This window comes from Lepus europaeus, chromosome 3 (genome assembly GCF_033115175.1).
Source record: "Lepus europaeus isolate LE1 chromosome 3, mLepTim1.pri, whole genome shotgun sequence".
Lineage (NCBI taxonomy): Eukaryota > Metazoa > Chordata > Mammalia > Lagomorpha > Leporidae > Lepus > Lepus europaeus.
In genome coordinates, this window is record NC_084829.1 from 51,813,222 (window position 1) to 51,830,332 (window position 17,111).

The 17,111-nt window shown below is 39.0% G+C and overlaps 1 protein-coding gene across 1 annotated transcript in view; it reads right to left on the minus strand.

The window, feature by feature from the left end:
• Positions 1–17,111, minus strand: part of PKHD1 (PKHD1 ciliary IPT domain containing fibrocystin/polyductin) — a 531,849-nt gene that overhangs the window by 296,039 nt on the left and 218,699 nt on the right. The window contains exons 41-44 of the mRNA XM_062186248.1: positions 15,100–15,225; positions 12,639–12,695; positions 12,239–12,369; positions 2,761–2,873 (exon numbers count right to left, since the gene is read on the minus strand). Coding sequence (XP_062042232.1) covers positions 2,761–2,873; positions 12,239–12,369; positions 12,639–12,695; positions 15,100–15,225 — 427 coding nt within the window. The remainder of the gene's footprint in view (positions 1–2,760; positions 2,874–12,238; positions 12,370–12,638; positions 12,696–15,099; positions 15,226–17,111) is intronic.

Below are 17,111 nucleotides of genomic sequence, written 5' to 3' on the forward strand. Positions count from 1 at the left end.
ATTGGCACATAATAATTGTACATATTTATGGGGTACTGTGTGATGTTTTGATAGTTTCCATTGTGTAATATTCAGATCATGGTGAGCATGTTTAGTTCTTCACACATATATCATTTCTTAGTAGTAACAACATGCAAAACTCTCTAGCTTTTTCTGAAATATGCAATATATTATCTGTATTCATCCTACTGTGAAATAGAACACCAGAAATTATTTCTCCTATGTAAGTTAATATTGCTGATCCACATTTCCCAAACCTCTCCTCCCTCCTTCCTACTCTCTTCAGCCTCTATTAACCACTATTATTATAATGATTTTTATGAGATCAACAATTGTAGGGGTCCACATAAAAGTGAGATCATATATTAATCGTCTTTATGTATCTGGCTTGTTTCACTTCGTATAATGTCTTCCAGTTACATCAAGCACAAATGACAGGATTTCATCTTTTTGTGACTAACTAGTATTTTACCATGTACATTTGTGCATCTCTGTGGGTGTGTTTGAAAGAGAGAGAGAGAAAGAGAATATTTCTTTGTCCATAAGTTAGTTGATGGACACTTAGAGTGTCTTTATTTCTTGGCTACTATGAATAGTGCTGCAATAAACATGGAAGTGCAGATATCTCTTCAACATACTGATTTCATTTCCTTTGGATATAAAACATTTAGTGAGACTATGGCATCACAGTTCTACTCCTAATTTTTTGAGGAAACTTCATGCTATTTTCTTTAAAGGTTGTCTCAGTTTATATTCTTTCTGCCAAAGTTTTTCTACATCCTCCCAGTATTTGTTAATTTTTTTATCTTTTTAAAAGAATTTTTATTTATCTAAGGTGAACAAAGTTCATGTATTTCATATTAGCCATTCTATTGTGTGTGATAGTCATGTTGAGCATATTTAAATATATTTCCTAACCATTTAGATATTCTCTTTTGATAAATGTCTATTTGGTCTACCACCCAGTTTTAATTGGATTATATGGCATTTTTTTGTTATTGAGTTATTTATTATTATTTTATTTAATTTGTTCTTTAGTTTATTATTAATTTATTATTATTTATTTTTCTAGATATTAACTCCTTTTCAGATATAAAATAATGAATACAGGAGACTGGAGATAGATAATATCTGTGGTCATCATCTATGACTGTGGTTTCCCATCTCTCAGCCGTTTTACTGTGTTAACCTCCGTGACTTGCTCTGGGCCTTGGGGTTGTTAGGATTCCCCTGCTGTTCCATCAGCCACCTCTAGGTTTATCACTTAATCTGCTGACCTTTGCCTAGCCCTCCAGGACATGGACCCTGTTATTCTATCAGTCCCTCTAAATCCATCCCTTCGTAGGAGAATGATACCAGCATATGTCATTCCTTCAACTTTTCTTGCCTACATTGTCCTATAATTGCAATACCCTGGATACTTTCTCCCTTTACCCAAGGGCCACTATATAAAACTTTCATTGTCATAATAATATTATTAAACAAATACTAACCCCCAGCCTCACTTGGGACTTCACCATTGCTTACAAATTATTTCCAATCTTTATTCCATTCCTCTTCTCACTTTTCATCATAGCAGAATTACTATTATTATTATTATTTATAGTTCTCAATAATTGATACCTACTATATTCCTAGTGCTTTCCAAGAATTTATTAAGAGTAGAGTCAGGATTTGAATCAGGGCCCAAGTTGGCATTTCCCCATGCTTTCCAAATCCCCGACCCCACATTGTTTCTCTGTGCTCTTGTTCTTAGAAGATAGCTTTGCCCTCTACAAAGTAATGATTTTCAACAAATCTCTTCTCATTTTACAGACAGCAAGTCACAGGCAAGGAGCCTTTCTCCAAAGGCATATCTCTGCTCCTGAGACAGTGTCACAGAGGCTCTGTCAGCCAGTCTTAATCTCAGGGAAGTTTAACTTCTCTCCCTCTTGAATTCTCTCTGGTCCTAAAAGGTACACTCTCTCTTGCTACCTTCTCAAGTGACACCTTTCATTACTAAAGTTTTATAATCAAAAATGCCTAAAATTATTCAAAGTAACCAAGATATGGAGGCAATCTAGGTGTCCATGGACAGACGAGTAGATGCAGAAAATTTGGTATTTACTTACAATATAATATTTTAGCCTTAAAGAAAATGAAAATTCTGATATTTCTTTTAATATGGGTGAATTTGGAGAATATTGTAACGAATGAGCTGAGCCATGCACAGAAGAGCAAATGCTACATGATATCACTTCTATAAGAAATCTAAAATACCCAAACTCATAGAAGCATAGATTAGAATGGGTTTCTAGGAACTGGGGGCTGAGGGAGTGGGTGGGAATAAAGAAGTATTAGACAAAGGATATTAGGTTTTAGAATTAAAACATGAATAATTCTTAGAGATCTATACAGTATAATGTTTATACTTAACAAAACTGTACTGTATACTTAAAAATGTACAGATTAAATCTCATGTCAAGAGTTCTTACTATAATAAAAATGAAATAAAGAGGTCTCAAGGAAAACTTTTAGAACCAATAAACATGCTTTTATCTTGGATTTTAGTGATGGTTTCATGGGTATATACTTATCTCCAAGTTTTATTAGGTTGTGTACATTAAAATAAATGATTGATAAACAGAAAGCTATCTATAATAATATATATAGACTATATAACAAACGCCAAAAGCTACACCTTCTTTGTGAGTACTTGAGAGAAAAATTCTAACTCATAAGCCTTACATTCAGAATAGAGATGAATTTCCCCAAAGTTACCTCGTACAAGAATGTGCAACGTTCTGAGAAAAGGAGAGAAGTGGAGCTTGTGATGTTTGCTTGGTCACAAGATGGAAAAAGTAGCCATAACCAGCAGCACATACTCTGTTTCCCTGCAGAATTTAAAGACAGTTTATAAATAGTTATTCTGTATATGATAATGGTACTGGAAAGAAAGGTTCTCATTTATGGCCATTCTACTTTATTATTCACTTATGGAGATGTATACTGAAACTATTTTGTACCCATTTATTCTTTTATCTCCCTTTTAGAATAAAATAGCACTCTTCATTCTCCTTCCTCCAGGAAGTTTAACTAGATTTTAACTTGCTTATCACAATAACTAACTCATGTCAAAGCCTCCTTCTTAGCCTTCATGGTGAGAAAGTTACCTGTGACATCTAATCTAAGCCTCCTCATCTCCCCAGTGCATTCAATAATATGTGAGTAGTGAATACAGTGGCTTTCCAAGGAAAAGACAAATGAGGATACTTCACAAAGTTCATGGGAAAAACAGGATTAAAAGATATGTGCGTGTTCCATAAGCTGTCTAAATACTTCCTATCCTGAAGCCAAGGCTACATAAAATATTCTGTCCATTCCTTTGAATAAATCAATTCCTTGGCTATAAGTTAAAGGTCACATGACTGCACTAGCCATGGCTTAATTCTGGGACACAGTGGCTGATTTCAAATACAAACAAAACTACTTAATGTACTTTTGTCTTAATTACATTATTAAATCACCCACACGTTTGATTATAGGACTTACTATCTAAATAATTTAATGTATTTTACATACCCACATAAAATCTAAATTTTCCATTGGACCATAGAGTTTTGAGATCTAATCTTGATAAAGTTGAGCACAATGAAATTATCAAGTGTCTAAAATATGTTCATCATATGTAACATACTATAAGACAGACTAGAAAACTGACTTTCTGACAGGTCTAGCACCATATACAGATTTATTGTTGTTGGCCATTTCAGTGTTTATTTTTTGTTTCTAACAAATTTTTATTCTTATATTTTAATATCAGCAGACTTCATATAAACATTCAGATGTTCAGCTTTTTCTGAGCCCAAATTCCTGTGATGTAGCTGTTGATCAGCTGGAAATAAGGGTCTGCCTTCTTGAACTAGGGATTATTTTACCATAGTTGCCTCCTTTCCTGCTTCACTCACTTTGGATGCCTGCCTAGTCCCTGTAGGTGTTTGAATTTGCAATATCTCAACTCCAGACAGTAAGACAAATGTTGTAACGGCTGTTTTAGGGAAGTTTCTATTTGTTTTCCTAAATTACATCTAAGTCCTCTCAGTAGCATCCTCTCACATCTCAGAGGAATCCACACCCTTTCTCTTCTCTCCACCATCAGGAGGACAGAACTCTGATAACAACTGGGAGTCCCATTGGGCTGCTGCAGTAGGGAGGTGCTTTTAGCAGCAAGAATGAAGGGGCTGTTGATCAAGATGCCTATCTACTTCCTATGTATTTGCCTATGTCTGTCTCTCTCTCTGAGTGCCTGACCCAAGGCCAAGATGTCCACAACTACTTGCAGAATCAAAGTCAAGAAACAGGCTGCTCAACCTTCCTCAGGCCTACAACTTGTGCTTAGTAGGTGGTAGAGGTGATAGTGAAGGGATGGAGCTGGTGTTCTACACTCTTGAGTACTAAAAGGTGCTCTGCTAGTTCTGCTGCAGGTGATCTTTTGACCAGAATTTGAGATCTACTTCTCCAGAGATGACTTATAAAATAATTCTATACTGTCTAGTTACCAAGGGTCGAAAGAGATGTTCAGAGAGGAGAAAGATACTAGAATGATCCCATCTCCTGTTATCTTGGCATGAGTTTCTTTGGAAACACACTGAAAATGGAAGTCACTGCTGAAAACTGAAAGAGGACAGAAACCTAGAAAGTCAGGATGAAATTTGTTATAAAATTACTGGGAAAAAAGTTTCCTTGTTCACTACAAGTGATGCTTATGCTGAATTATTTTCTTTGTTCTTATTATTAATCTTTTGTTAAATTACGATCAAATATATGATAATAACCATAGTAAAGATTGAGAGGAAAGCCACTATAATCCAAAAACCAGATTCTAGAGTTTCATTTGTTTTTACAATAATTCATTGAGTTATGTGTTATTACAATTTCACAGCAAAGAGACTGAATCTCATAGATGTTGAGTAGCATCCCCAAAGCCACAAAGCAAATAATGGTTAGAGCCAGTTCCATTTAATCCAATCCTGCAAATGTCATAGACTATAGCCTAGGGTAGAGGCATGAAGACAGAACCCAGAATAAGGATGCCAAAAATAGGGTGGAAGTGATGAAACATGAATGTCAACACAAAATAAAGTCCTGCCTGTAAGTCAATGGCAGAATAAACATTTGCTGGGCCTATCCATTAGTGGACAAAATATACTGAACAGCATACATTGCAGAAGTCAACATATCATGGACATTCAGGCAGCATAAAGTCCAATTAAATTTTAATTTGCACCTATAGTCAGCAGATAAAAAGTAACTTAAATACCTTATTGTCTTTTGCAGGCACCACATGTTCCACAAGGAATACATACAGAAACACACAGGACCAAGCAAAGCCCAATATTGGGGGAAAAAACTAAAATACCAGGGGTTTTCAAAAAGATTATAGAAAATGCCTGCTACCTTTTAATTCCATCTTTCACAAAATTTTTGAAGTACCCTCACTGGTCATTTTTAAACCAACAACACTCAACTCCTGCTTCATGTAGAAGGAGAAACCAATGCCCAATGGGGCATTTCAGTCTCTGAGGCAGCATGAGTCCGGTCAGAGTTTATTCTGAGAACTGGAGCCTGGCCAGCAGGCAAAGGTCAGACCTGGTCAGGGAGTCAGTGACCACTGACACAATTGCCTATGCTTCTTGTTTAACTTTAGCTTATTATTCATAAGGAGACTCTTACACTGGGCATTTGAAAATACACAGTCATTCCTCATTTTTTATTCAGCTACAGAAATTTGTGTGTGTGTGTGGACTAATTTTCTCATTCTCCACTTCATTAATTTGGATTTTGGGTAATTCTCCAATTTCCTGGAGCCATTTAAAATTGTAATCACATGATTTGCCTACCACATGGTCCTTAGCAAAAGTGGATTCTGATATCATTGGCTATTAAGTTGAATTACAACTCAAGATGCTAACATGACTTTAGGGAACCAGGCCCTCTCTGGGACATCAATGATCTTGAAGTAGCATATAGTTTAATAGGGTTGTTGTTAACCAAGAATTATTTTGCTCTGCCGGGAACGACTGGAAATCTCTGGAAACATTTTGATTGTCACCACTTAGAGGATGGAGAAGAGTGTTACTGATATTCAATAGACAGAGATCAGGGTCACTGCTCCACAGAGATCAGCACTCCACAGCAGAGAGTTATCTACCAGAATGCCAATACTGCCATAGTTAAGAAACCCAGGTCTATGGTACACTGAAGCCAGCTGTATTATCAAAACAACCATACCTACTTGCCAGCATCCACCCCATCTTCTAACTTGGTCAAATTCCATATTTCCAACATACATTTTTTAAAAGATTTATTTACTTATTTGAAAGGCAGAGTTACAGAGAGGCAGAGGTAGAGAGAGAGATTTTCCATCTGATGGTTCGCTCCCCAGATCGCCACAATGGCTGGAGCTGCACTGATCTGAAGCCAGAAGCCAGGAGCCAAGAGGTTTCTCCGGGTCTCCCACATGGGTGCAGGGGCCCAAGGATTTGAGCCATTTTCCACTGCTTTCTCAGGCCATAGCAGAGATCTGGATTGGAAGTGGAGTAACTAGGACTCGAATCAGCACCCATATGGGATGCTGGCACTGTAGGTGGTGGCTTTACTGCTATGCCACAGTGCCAGCCAGAAATTTATATCTTTAAAAACAATCAAACCTGATATTAAACATCCCCCAAAATAATATTTTAATTAGCATTAAATAGATTATCCTGATTCTTCCCTTTTATGGAAATACAGTATCTGTACTCATGGTTCTCAGCCTTGGGAAGAGTCGCTGTCTTTAAGTTGACAAATATAAATGTCCAATACATCTCTCCAGCCCTCATGGATAAACAAAAGAACTATACATCTGTTGTTCATTATATAAATAAAACCTTTCCAAGGGCAGTACACATGAAGTAACACCTTCCAAATAAACTCTGTACCATACCTGTGTCTCTACAACACCTCTGACTCACAGGAAAGGTCACAGACATATAAGGGTCTGAGAAGGGGTCTGAGGATCAGAGATGCGGGCTTCTTAAACATCCACCTTTTCTATAAGTATAGAAACAATGAGAAATGTGCACTAGAGGATAAAAGTGATTGCTTATCTGGACAAGCATGTCTGTTTCACTGCCAAGGCTTTAGAAGGAAGAGAAAGGTTCCAGCATTTCAACTCTATTCCAGGGGCTGCATCCTTAATCATCAACTTTGTCAGCACCGGTGCTTAGAAAGCATGTATTTTCAGTGGATGAATGAATTTGCTGAATCATCTGCCCTAATATCACGTACTTTTGGTGAATGAATTTGTTGAATCGTCTGCCCTAGTGCCATTAGCATTTATGGAGAATCATGGTGATCATGTATAGGCATAAACATTGTCCAAGTGCATTTATACCTGGGCAGAAGACTGCAACTTTGGTTCTCTATTAGCCAATAAGGCTCACTTTTCTTATAAAAGAAGCACTTGAGCAGTTGGCTCACATTACTCCCAGCCCTTTTTACTCTCCATTCCAATTGAGTATGCGACAAACGATTCATGAGGAAAAACCACATATTTATGCAGGCAGCCAGAGGCATGTGGGGAAGGGTTTAAGGCAAGCAGGGAATTTTGTGTGGAAATCAATTCTATGCAGAAGTCAATGTATTATGGACATTCAAGCAAGAGAAATTCCAGAGAAAAATTAACTGCCCACGTTAGCCAGCTCCTTGAGGTGTGCATCTATAGTTACTAGAAAAAAAGTGAGTTAACCCTTCAGGCAGCTCTTACATATGCATTACCTATTGAGTAGGGAGAGCTGGAGAACTGAGGTTGGGCCTTTAAACACAGAGTTCCTTACAAAATTGATTCACAAACCAGAACAAATTCCCCTCAAATTAAACGCACGTCTCCAAAGGGCTCTTCTTCAGAGTTTTTCCACAGACTATCCTAAACAGGCGTCTGACCACAGGAAATTTCTAGTGCCTACATAAACATGGGATGCTCTCAAGCTCTGGAAACGAGCAGTCTCTAGATGTTTGGGAGCAAAGACTTTGCACACTGCAGGAATGAGAACAGGTCACATGGGACATATCTTCTGGAGAGACAGAGTCTCTGAAGAGTAGATAAGGATCCCCTGCAGGAATACTTGGAGACTCAGATGCTTGAGCTGTTGAAGAAGGATACAGGTGATACCCAGATGAACCACCAGGAATCTCTGTTGTTGGAAAGCATGGCAGAGTCCTAAGGACTATACAGAGGGATACCACAAAGCCACTGGAGACTCCAGCAGGACACCACACCAGAGTCCTTGCAGGCAAGAAGGCTTAAAGCTCAGGATTTGTTTCTGGACTTAGCTCAGCTGCAGCCCAGAGAGGCAGACTACTTGTGACTATGAAAATTAATAAGGGATACTGTACCCAAGATTCCTTTGTACCATGCAGGATTGCAGGTGACTGAACTACCAAGGTGACTGACTGGAAGCAAAGGTGAATTCCTTACATTGTTGCTGGGAGTTTGGTCCTAAGCTCTGGATCAGGGCGATTTAGGAATAAAACAAAACCCACAAACCCCTATACAGACACAGGGCTCTCTTCCAGTGCTCCTTTGCCAGGTCAGGGATGACAGGTCAGACTAATGAATGTGGGAAGGGAGAGTTTTTAGGCTTTCAGGGTTGGTTGCCCAGCCATGAAGATTAAGCTGTCTTCTTCAAATCTAACTGAAGGTTTTGTTTGGTTAATAGTATCACAGCAATGTCAAATCCCTGCTTTTGATATTGTTCCATGAATAGGAGGATGAGTATGTTGTCATACAAGGAAACTAATACTGAAACTCATAAATTTCTATAACTTCTTATTGATCTGAAACTATTTCAATATTTAAAGTTTAAAATAGCAACAAAAAAAATCCAAATTACAGTAATACTGACAAAAAAAAAAAAAACCACCTTGAGTACATTATCTTATGGGACAGTGCAAGCCTGAAACATCCGCTTAGCAGGATATAAACTCCCCACCTGTGAAAGAGTTCTTCAGAGTAAAAGAATCTTTCTGTCCCTAACTCTAGAACAACTCTAAGAGAAAGGAGGGTAGGGGCTTTACTTTATGTTTCATATATTACACATTCACATACACACACACATATGTGTATACATATTATTGTTACTGTCACTTTCTTATTATCCCTTTGGAATAAAGGGATGTTTCTAAACTATTTTCTTCAAAATACTCTGTATTATGCACATAGGACACACTCAATAACCATTAACTTACCACTGGACCAATGACTAAAATGACCTTCATTTGCTCCATGGATCAAAAGAAACTCTTTTTCCCATGTATGTCCAGCTATCATCTATGTCTTTAGAGAAGGCACATTTCAGACAAAGGTCACAATGGAGCAGAAATCCAGTAGCATGGCTGAAAAATTGGACTGGACTTTTTGACACTAACAGATTAGTCCACCAGGACTAAGTGCTGCTACTGATTTAAACTTCTTGCTTTTCAGTCATCGAATGATTTTGGAATCATGAAATCTATACTTTCTTCTTCTCCTTCACCCTGTTTTTTGGTTGTATGATTATATCTACACTCATTTATTATATCCAATATATTTCAATTGAGCAATGACTATTTTGGACCTTATGGTAGGGTCTAAAAGCTAATGAGCTAATGGCCGGTGCCGCAGATCACTAGGCTAATCCTCCTCCTGCGGCGCCGGCACCCCGGGTTCTAGTCCCAGTCGGGGCACCGGACTCTGTCCCAGTTGCTCCTCTTCCAGTCCAGCTCTCTGCTGTGGCCCAGGAGTGCAGTGGAGGATGGCCCAAGTGCTTGGGCCCTACACTCACATGGGAGACCAGGAGAAGCACCTGGCTCCTGGCTTTGGATCGGCGCAGTGCACCGGCCGCAGCGCACAGGCCAGAGCGGCCATTGTGGGGTGAACCAACGGAAAAGGAAGACCTTTCTCTCTCTCTCTCACTGTCCACTCTGCCTGTCAAAAAAAAAAAAAAAAGCTAATGAGCTAACAAAAGCAGAACTTCAGAACTTGAACGTCATCAAAGATAAATACATCAGGAATATACCTAATGAATCTGTGGATTACTCGATTAATTAACCTAAATCTCATTCTCAAAACACATGCATTGTTTGTTTGTTTTCAGCTTTTTTTTTTTCAGTTTAGAGAGCACTTTATTTTTTTTATTAAACTTTTATTTAATGAATATAAATTTCCAAAGTACAGCTTATGGGTTACAATGGCTTCCCCCCTCCCATAACTTCCCTCCCACCCTCAACCCTCCCCTTTCCCACTCCCTCTCCCCTTCCAATCACATCAAATGGCATAGAAAATTAATTAATTTAAAAAAAATATTATGTAGGATCTCTGTCTTTAATGTGCTGTACACTGTTATTTAATGCTATAACTAGTACTCCAACAGTATTTTTTTCACTTTGTGTTGCTATATGGGGGCAAACTGTTTTCAGCTTTGTAAGGCAAATATAAGAGAGAGAAAGTAAGTGAGTGGAGATGGAGAGTATCTGAGGAGGGAAAAACAGTTTGGCTACATTTTCCCAATCTGCCTGGGCATCATTCCACATGTCAGTCTGCAAAGACTCAGGTGTCTTTTCATGTTTTTATTTGAAAGGCAGGGAGAAGAAAGGACGTGGGAGGGAAGGAGGGAAAGAGGAAAGGAGAGGGGGACAGAGAAAGGGAGGGACAGAGGGAGGAAGGAATTCTATCCACTGGTTTACTCCCCAAATGCTTGTAACAGCCAGGGTTGGACCAGACTGAAGCCAGAAGCCTGGAAGTCTATCTGGATCTGCTGTGTGGGTGGCAGAGATCCAAGTAATTGTGCTATCTTCTGTTACCTTCTAGGATGTCCATTATCAGGAAATTGGATCTGAAGCTAAGTGGCTAAGACTTGAACCAGGCACCCTGACATGGGATGCAGGTGTCACATGTAGCAACTTACCTGCTGTGACACATGCCTACCCTCAAGCTTTTCAGAATGCCCCCTCTGGTTCTCTGCCCTTACGGCCAGCTGAACTCTCTTTTCTGTTAGTGGCCAGGACTCTTGTCCAGGAGATAATGCATTATCTACCCAGTGAGGCAAAGATGTTCTAGCCTCACATGGGAAGATGAACTTGGCAAACCCTGGAGGTTTACTTCCCTCTGGACATTTCATAGTAATCAGGATTGTGCTATACAAGAAAATACATAAAAAGATAGCTCCTTAGACCCCCAAAATTGCTGGAATAGCTGTATGACAAGCCCAGTGCTGACCAAGAAGTGAAATGCAGCTCCAGTTTTTGTTGGCTGAGAGTTTGGTTTCCTGCAATCCATGCAGTTCTGCCTCCTTTCCTCTCTGGTGTATTAGCTACCCCCATTAGGCACCTAAAACGGTGTGTAAGTGCTGTGCTTGGAACAAACGTAATTAAGAGTCTTAAAGGGGCTGAAGAGATAACCACAACTTTTATTAGAGGTTATTCAGTTGATGGTAATTAAAAACAGATGATCGGTGACAAAGATGCTCATCCTCTGAGTTCTGCAGAAACATGACACAATTGTCACAGCACAATGGATTCACAGGGAGTGTCCTAGAAGGCACGGGCACTAATCCCCTTTCATAGCTGATCCATAGAATAAAATAATTGGAAAAGGAGAAACCATATGGCCTTCTATTACTCTGATGAGATTCCTCATTCACATACTTATGATTAAACTGGACCTAAGAAAACGAACTTCTTAAAATGCTTACACAGAAATTTACAAAGATATAATAAAAGGTGAGGTACAAAATCAAGGTCATTAAAGTGTACTTCATCCTCTTGGAATCTGGCATGATCTCATATATCCACTACTCAGTTTTGAGCATTCTTAAAGAGCAGCAGCAATATGACAACATTAATGTAGTAAGACAGTGCAGGTTTAGTAAGTGCATGGTATCAGAATCAAGAGAGACAAAAATCAGCACCCACCGTGGATAACTCAAGAAGCTGCTTAAATTCGCATTGATGTAAATGACCAGAAATGACCAATGTCTACTTTATTTTTCTCTGTATAGCTATTTCTACAAAGAATATTTACAGAAACCCTGAGAGAAATGATTACATTTATCTTAAAGCACTTAACACAAAATCATAAGTTGTTTTCTTCATGAGTACTATGTGTAGCAACCCCTGAGCTTCTGGAGTGAATGCTATGCCCTTTGAGGTCTGACTTGCCTGGTGAAGCTGAAGGTCTTACCTCTATAACATTGGTGGGACTGCAGATATATATGCCAGATGGTGTCACCATTTCGGAACTGGAGAGTCCCTCGGCACCAGAAACACGGATGATCACATTGTTTCTGATCATATTTCCCTTTTCTGACCAGTCTAATTTAAAAAGAGAGAAATCAAGTGGATTCATAAACATCATTAAAATTTACACAACTTAACACTCTTGATTCTACTAATTCACATCAGAGTTTACATAATACAGATATATATTTCATATATAAGTATATGCATATATACGTATTTAGGAAACATTTAGTATGCTCAAAAATTTAACACATTTAACATTTTGCTATTAGGCTTGTGTATAAAATGTATGACAATTTTAAATGGACTTTAATAGATTTAAAATTAATTTACATATTTACCATATTTTCTTCCAGGAATAGCCTCCCAAGATATAGGTCTTATGTTCATGTATGTCCCTGAGAAAAAAAGACAATGTTACCTCAGCCCATCTGAAATCACTCAGAACCACAAGGGACACTGCAGTACTATTTTCTTCTTTGGGTACAAATTGCTTTTTATGTTTTTAATTGATGAACCAAAGGACCACATGGGCTTTTTATTCTACAGTATCACGGATCAGAAGTTAATTTTAACTGGAAAGAAGAACAATATTATTCCACAGTTAAGAATCACATATCTTGTGTCTGTCCCATCCCAGGTTGTTCACCTGCATGCCCCTAGAAAGATCCAGAATGTCTGAGAGAACAGGCTAGATCACCACAGCGGAGTCACTGTGGCTGGAATAAAATAGCAAGCATGACCCATGCTACAAAGACTTGTTATTTAAGTAGTATCACTAGGGAGAAACCCCACAAACCTCTTCATTACTAGGTCGGTCTTTAGATATCTGGACTCCCCACATCATTTCATATATCTAGGTTTGAAAACCTGTTACATGGGAAATTGAGTACTTTATAATGCATTAGTAAACAAAGATTTTAATCCCTTTACTTGCGATATATCAGATGTCAATGCCAATAATTCACAAGATTTAGGCACTAATGACTAAATTCTCTCCACAGGTTTTCTTCCTTGCCTGGTTAATACCTATGTCATGTAATTGTTTTCTACTAAAATAATAAATATTATGAGGACAACTTTCAAATTTTTGCTTGGTGTCCCATCTTTTCTCTTGCAGAGACAATAGTAATAAGAAAGTCAGTCCTGGCCGGCGCCACGGCTCACTAGGCTAATCCTCCACCTTGCGGCACCGGCACACCGGGTTCTAGTCCCGGTCGGGGCACCAATCCTGTCCCGGTTGCCCCTCTTCCAGGCCAGCTCTCTGCTGTGGCCAGGGAGTGCAGTGGAGGATGGCCCAAGTTCTTGGGCCCTGCACCCCATGGGAGACCAGGAGAAGCCCCTGGCTCCTGCCATCGGATCAGCGCGGTGCACTGGCCGCAGTGGCCATTAGAGGGTGAACCAATGGAAAAGGAAGACCTTTCTCTCTGTCTCTCTCACTGTCCACTCTGCCTGTCAAAAATAAAAAAATAAATAAATAAATAAATAAAAATTAAAAAAAAGAAATTCAGTCCTATACCTGTTAGCTTGGCTTCCCTGTGGCCGTCTTTCGCTAATCAAATGAATTTTCCATGCCTGATCCCTTCAATTGTCCTTTGCATGTAAGACGTGAAGTTTGTATTGAAACAAGTATATAAGATCCCCATTTCCTCACTCAACAGTTGTCCTCTCTGGATTAGAGCTTTAACAGCTTTTATCTCAAAAAGCTTTCCAAAATGAAATATGTATTTTCCCACTGATATCACAGAGTAAATTTATTTTTATTACCCTATTTAACAAATATAGTTTTATTCTTATTTTCAGTGAAAATATCTGATTCGCTTTTTTGTTATGATAGGACTGGAAACCCTTTGCTAACTCACTCATGCATTCATTTCAATAAATATTTCAACAGTGCACCTATTGATATATAAAGTGCTAAGGAAGCAATGTCCTCATGAAATCTGTTGGTAAAAGCACATTAACCTGATGATCACAAACGTGACATGTACTTTTAAATCAAGAAGTGCTGATTGGTGCTTAAAGATTTTAAAAAGTAGGACTTGTCTTGGGGATCTGAGAAACAGCATCTTGTAGAAGAGGGAACGGCATAAACAGAGGGGAAAGAGTGTGTGCAAAGGCCCTAAGGCAGGGCAAAGTGTAGACTTTTGAAAGAATTAAAAAGAAATCAGTATTGCCACTAGTGGACATGAAAAAAAAATTATAAGACAGATTTACAGAAGTTAAGAAAGCAAAATCATTGGAAGAATCTTTTAAGCCAGGTTAAAAGTTTTGGATTGTATTCTAAGCAACAAGAAACAGTTAAAGGATTTTAAAGAGAGGAGTCATGTGACACAATTTGAGATTTTAAAGATAATTACAGGTTTTGCGTGTTAATGAAAGCAGACATAGGTGACCAATTGAAAGATCCTGAAAAAATGGACTTTTCAAGCAAGTCACAAGAGCAGCTAAAAACAGAATTCAAGATTGGCCAGCATCCAAGTTTGACAATCTGTGAAGCTGAGTGAAGATATTTATGTGACTTCAATTATTGTGAAAATTGCTGGCAGTAAATTTAAGAGCCTCCCATTATATATTTATTAACCTGAGCTGAACCTTTAAAAGGCCAGTTTCCTGTGAGTAAAGGTCAGTGAGCCAGTCAGTGATGACTAAATTTAACTTTAGAACTTTTAACTATGACTTATTTCGAATGGTCAGAAGGCCAATGTTTTTATAAATTGGAAAGGCAAACTTTGGGAAGAATTCTTGTGAAAACTGTGACTACTCCAAAATGCAGAAATTAAATAAGCTTGCTTCACTTACCCACCAGCAGTGCATGGCCTAGAATGTTGTAGAACACATTATTGTCCACCTTCAGGCCCCAGGTGCTATCCATGCTGAGACCTCTGCTGAAGGAGCGCCACACTGTGCAGCCTTGTATATAAGAATCTGAGTAGGAAAGAGCAAGGGAAACAGATCTCAAAGGCTCCTCAGAGTCTGTTGAGCATATCTATATTCTAGCTAAAAATATTCTCCTTCATAACAATGAAATGGAAGATATAGGAGTTGGAGGCAGCAATCAAATGAAGAAAGCATGAAACTAAGGCTAAAAATGAACACGTTGAATTTCAAGGATCGACTACTAGAAGAGAAAATCGTCTGAGAAAGAGAAAGCATGGTCCAACCATAAAAGAACATATGACTCAAGATTCCCAACTGGCCACCATCTTTGCCATCAAGCCTCATCACCACATGGTGGATGGTGGGTTAGACAATGGGAAGAGTGTACTAGGTAGGAGGAGATACGATCATTGTTTCTTGACTTGTGAATCAATATTTACAATGTACCAAGAAATATTCTTGGGCTAATATGACCAGAGATTCTAATTATAAATTTTTTCTAAAAAGCCAAAGCCTGCCCTGAGGATAATGATTCTCATAGTTTTTTTTTTTTTAAAGATTTATTTATTTATTTGAAAGCCAGAGTTACACAGAGAGAGGAGAGGCAGAGAGAGAGAGAGAGAGGCAGAGAGGTCTTCCATCTGCTGGTTCACTCCCCAATTGGCCGCAATGGCCGGAACTGTGCCGATCTGAAGCCAGGAGTCAGGAGCTTCTTCCGGGTCTCCCACCTGGGTGCAAGGGCCCAAGGACTTGGGCCATCTTCTACTGCTTTCCCAAGCCATAGCAGAGAGCTGGATTGGAAGTGGAGCAGCCAGGGATGCCGAATGGGATGCCAGCGCTTCAGGCCAGGGCGTTAACCCGCTGCACCACAGCACCAGCCCAGGTTCTCATAATTAAATGTAGGTTTATGAAGCTAAGTGAGAACCATTCCTCATGTTGGTAAAAGAAGTTGCCATTTAGAGAAATTATTACACTAGAACCACAGGCATATTCTGTGGTCCCCAAATCAAGTTATGTGGTCTGGATCAGTCAGTGGATAACTATTTACTGAGTATCAACTATAGTTAAACACCATGTAATGTTTCAGCCAATACATGTGTGATAGTAGTCCCACAAGATTATAAAGAAACTGGGAAATCTCTATCGTCTAGTGATGGTGTAACAGTTAACATGTTACTCACAGCACATGCAACTATGTACATGCCGTGGCTGTTTGGCATACCAGTTAGGCATGCTAAGGACATTCCCATCCCATGTCCAAGTGCCTGGGTTTGAATCCTGGCTCTGCTCTCCATTTCAGCTTCCTGCTGATACACACACTGGGAGGCAGAGTGATGGCTTATCCCTGCTACTATGGAGACCCAGATGGCATTCAGGCTCTTGGCTTCCACCTCTCCCAGCCCTGGCTGTTGCAGGTATTTGGGGGAATGAATCAGCAGATGAAAGGCTGATCTCTTCTCTTTCTGCCTTTCATATAAATAAAATAATTTTAAAGAATTTTAAATTACATACACCACATAAAACTGGTAATGATAATAAATAACCAAGTTACCAGTTTATATATTTACTATACTTTTTTTTTTTAAAGATTTATTTATTTATTTGAAAGTCAAATTACACAGATAGAGAAGGAGAGGCAGAGAAACAGAGAGATCTTCCATCTGCTGGTTCACTCCTCAGATGGTCACAGTGGCCGGAGCTGCACCAATCTGAAGCCAGGAGCCAGGAGTTTCTTCTAGGTCTTCCATGTGGGTACAGGGGTCCAAGGTCTTGGGCCACCTTCTACTGCTTTCTGAGGCCACAGCAGAGAGATAGATCAGAAATGAAGCAGCCGAGACTCCAACCAGTGTCCACATGGGATGCTGGCACAGCGGGCAGTGGCCCCTTTACTATCCTTTTAATCATTATTTTACAGTATACTTCTACTTATATTT